The sequence below is a fragment of the Salvia hispanica genome, chromosome 1, assembly GCF_023119035.1.
Source record: "Salvia hispanica cultivar TCC Black 2014 chromosome 1, UniMelb_Shisp_WGS_1.0, whole genome shotgun sequence".
NCBI lineage: Eukaryota > Viridiplantae > Streptophyta > Magnoliopsida > Lamiales > Lamiaceae > Salvia > Salvia hispanica.
Window position 1 is genome coordinate 23,501,574 of NC_062965.1, and position 4,132 is coordinate 23,505,705.

The window sequence follows — 4,132 nt, forward strand, 5'->3', positions numbered from 1 at the left end:
AATTTTCTGATATGGATTTGTTTTCACATCATCTAATTTTCTCCATTAGTCTAAAATATTATTTAATATTCATTGTTAGTATTTGTTTTGTTTTATTTAATTGGTTAGGATTTGATTTATTTCGCTTATATTAGGTGATCCTTGATTATTATTAAAAAAATAAATTAAATTCTACTCCTATCATTCTCTTTTTACTGTTTTTCCTTTTTTTCCTCTTGGAGAAACGTCCAATCCCTCTCTCTAATGAAATTTCTCTGATTTTGACATCACAATTTTTTAAGTCGATGACTTCGTTACTCTCCGGGTAATATTCCCAAAGAGATTGGTCGTCTTAATAAATTGGAAACGATGGAATTGTATGAAAATAAACTTAGCGGATCGATTCCAAAAGAAGCTGGGAACATGACGGCTCTTGTCAACTTATGGATCAACGATAATTCTTTAAGTGGTATGATTCATTATTCCGCTATTGACATAAGTTTAGTAACATCACATTGTATTTAATGGATATATTACGAAGTTTATTACATAGACGCAACTAAATTTGCTACATCCAATACTATCACAAATATTTTTGTTACACATAGGCGTCACAAATCAATATTCTTTCTATCACACACAAATTATGTTATGTAGTAGTATTATTTTTGTTCAAAATAATACGATAAATTTAATAACTAATTACATCCTTAAAATACTTACATTTTCACATGTTATAAAGATAAAAATACTTGTACTTGCCATTAAATTAGCTACACCAAAAAATGACACAAATTTATAAATCTCACAATACTTCAAAAAATTAAGTCATTGCGAGATCATTTTGTTTTAGTGATTTCTTACATGTAAGCTTGGCTACCAAACACAAATCTGATCATCGGGACGTTAACGTGAAAGTTCTTGATATGTTAAAGTGAATTTGCATTAGAACTTATTTTAGTAGACGAAAATCAAAAGGATCATATGTTAGGGTGATAAGTAATAGGAGTATTTTTCATGCACTTTTCTATCTAATACTTATATACTTACTTTTTCTGTAAACATCTTAACTTGTAGGAGTTATACCACAACAGATTGGTAACCTTCATCATTTAAGAATATTATGCATGTTTATGAACAAGTTGTCGGGACCTTTGCCACCAACCATTTCCAACATGTCTTCGTTGGGGACTGTTGACATATCAAGTAATACAATTACTGGGGCTTTGCCTTCGGAAATTGGGAGTATGAAACTGGGAATCTTAATCCTTGACCACAATGCGTTAACCGGTAAGATTGCTAACTATTATGTACAACATAGTTTTAGTTTAAGCATATGCAAATTTTCATAGAACTAACGTCCAAATACGGTCTCTTACATTTATCCTAAAAAACTTTTTGGTCTTATACATTAAGTGTTACCTTTTGGTCTAAAAAATCTGTTTTGGTATGTGCATTATTATAAAATGATTGAAGGTACAATACCATCAGCCATTGGGAACATGTCAGATATGAGGTCCTTATTGCTGTCTTCCAACAATTTAAATGGTGAGCTCCCTTCCTCCATTCCTGATAAAAGTTAATAATGATAAATGTTAAATTTTATGGATATTAGATTTAAAGAAATTTAATTTTATAAAAATTGTTTGAAGGTCCAATACCATCCACCATTGGAAATATTTCAAATTTGCGTGATTTATTGCTCTCTTTCAACAAATTAAATGGTAAGTTCCCATTCTCTGTCTGCAACTTGACATACATTAAATAATCTTGTTTGGCATTTTATAATCTTCACAATACCTAACATATTATGTCATTTTATAGTAACATTTTTTTGTTATAGTGATTCCTACATGCGAACTAGGCAGATTGGAACCTGTCATTACTCCGGATATTAGCATGAATATTCTAGATTGTTAGAACATGGAAATTGTAAAGTTCATACATTAGGGTGAATAGTGTTATTTTTCCCAACACTTTTATATCTAAAAAGTATGCTAACTTTATTTAAACATTCTGATTTATGGGAGTTATTTACTAAAGATTGGTCATGTTGATGATTTAGGAGTATATTGCCATCTCATGCATGTATATTTGTCAATATAAATAAATGTGATATATATCATTCGTTTATCTTTCAATTAAATTATTTGAAGGTCCAATTCCATCCACTGAAATCTTTCATATCTGGAGTATTTAGATCTCTCTTCCAACAAATTAAGTGGTGAGCTCCCATCCTCCATCTGCAAGTTGTCACACCTCAATTATCTACTTCTCTCAAATAATACTTTGGAAGGAAGACTGCCACATTGCTTTGAAAATTTTAGCGGATCTTTGACCATCTTTCATCTAAATGAAAACAAATTTAGTGGCCTCATACCATCTACCTTTTCTAAGAATTGTAGTCTTATGTCCATCAATTTGGGCAATAACAAATTCCACGGACGATTACCTAAATCCTTAATTAATTGCCAAAGTCTAAGGGTTCTCTACATTGGAAATAATAGAATACAAGATGACTTTCCCTTTTGGATGGAACGCCTACGCAAGCTTCTAGTGCTAGTGTTGAGGTCTAACAAGTTTGGTGGTAATATGTCTCTTCCTTCAAGAACTAAGTTTCCATTTCCTAGGTTGCAAGTTTTCGATGTATCTCATAATGAATTTCTAGGCTCTCTACCTCAAAGATATTTCAAGAACTTCAGAGCAAAGATATATCCAACCGTGTTTTATGAAGAATTTCTAGATTATGTGGAGATGATTCTAACCTTGAAGGGCCAGGATCAATTATTGAATAGACTACCTGAGACCTTCACTGCAATTGACCTCTCATCCAATAGATTCTGCGGCACTATTCCACCTTCCATGGGAAATCTTAAAAGTCTCAAATACTTTAACCTATCCCACAATAGCCTTACAGGACATATACCTTCATCTTTTGGAAACATGAGTGAGCTCGAATCATTGGATTTGTCGACAAACAATTTGAATGGAGAAATTCCAAGTGAATTGACAAGGTTGACATTTCTTGCGAAATTAAACCTTTCAACTAACAATCTTGTCGGGCAGATACCACAATCTAATCAGTTCTCCACATTTGAGAATGATTCATATATTGGAAACTTAGGATTTGCGGAATTCCGTTGACAAGAAAATGCAAAGAGGAGAATGGGAAACCCATGCAGCCTGCTGAAGAGAAAGAAGATGATGAATATGAATTCATAGATGGATTTGGTTGGCGAAGTGTTGTGATGGGATATGGATGTGGATTCTTAGTTGGGATTGGAATTGGTTACATGATTATAAGATGTGGAAGGCCAAGATGGTTGGTGGAATTCTTTTTCGGTGTTGGTTATAAATATAAGACGAAAAACAGACGCAACAGAGCTGCACCAACACGCAGGGGATCTTGATTAAAGACAAAAACTAGAACTGTGTGGTTTTCTTGTGTTTAATTTGGAAGTATTGCTTGTGTTTGAGTTGTGTTTTCTACTTTTTCAATTGCTACTTTTGTGGTTGTGTTTGATTTCTATAATAATTTCTGTGAAGTGAAGTACGTATTAAGTTAAAATATATTCTTTTGAAAAAAAAAAATCTGTCATGCAGGAATACTGATCGTTGAATAAAATTTTGGAAAATTTAAAATGAAACTAGTAAAAGATTGCCATTGTTAGATTTCAAAATACATACGCCAAAAATATAAATTTTCCGTTGTTACATCAAATAAGTTCTGAGTTTCCATAATCAGTTGCAAAAATAATTCCAGTATATTTGTATCGTCAATAAATACTAGTATATACATTTCATTTCTTTTTCATTCATGTAGTATGTAGTTCTATATATCTACAATTACTATATATCTTCAATTTTCGATTCAAGTGTCTTGAATTCACACTATTTTACAGCGTTTTAAATTATAATAATGGGCTTAAAAATTGGGCCTTTGTTATATTAAATCAGTTCGACCACATCTCATTGAGACCAATGGGCCAAAGTGACAAGAGGATTAGAGGATCCACATGGATGGGCCGGCAATTCGTACGGATTACACATACTTAATATTAATTGGTTATATTAATATTGTATTGATATCTAAAGTATGTTATTAATATTTAATTAAGAAGATTTTGATTAGGGGTGTTTAAACGGTTCTCCG

At 31.9% G+C, this 4,132-nt stretch overlaps 1 protein-coding gene across 3 annotated transcripts; it reads left to right on the forward strand.

Moving 5' to 3' along the window:
• The first annotated feature begins 280 nt into the window (after positions 1-280).
• Positions 281-3,488, forward strand: LOC125186383 (receptor-like protein 11). Of its 3 annotated transcripts, none has more exons than XM_048082912.1 (5): positions 281-448; positions 1,057-1,269; positions 1,456-1,527; positions 1,632-1,703; positions 2,136-3,488. In XM_048082912.1, exons 1-5 carry the CDS (start codon positions 349-351, stop codon positions 2,177-2,179), a joined length of 501 nt encoding a protein of 166 aa, XP_047938869.1. In that variant the 5' UTR covers positions 281-348; the 3' UTR covers positions 2,180-3,488. The 3 variants fall into 3 exon arrangements, with proteins under 3 accessions (XP_047938869.1, XP_047938729.1, XP_047938799.1); XM_048082772.1 differs by having other exon boundaries at positions 2,180-3,488; XM_048082842.1 differs by lacking the exon at positions 2,136-3,488 and adding an exon at positions 1,823-1,998.
• Positions 3,489-4,132: the final 644 nt, after the last annotated feature.

Coding starts and splice junctions, on each gene's coding strand:
- LOC125186383 (XM_048082772.1), top strand. CDS start 349: ATGGAATTGTATGAAAATAAACTTAGCGGATCGATTCCAAAAGAAGCT. Junction 1,270..1,455: donor TGACCACAATGCGTTAACCG/GTAAGATTGCTA, acceptor AAATGATTGAAG/GTACAATACCATCAGCCATT. Junction 1,528..1,631: donor GTCTTCCAACAATTTAAATG/GTGAGCTCCCTT, acceptor AATTGTTTGAAG/GTCCAATACCATCCACCATT.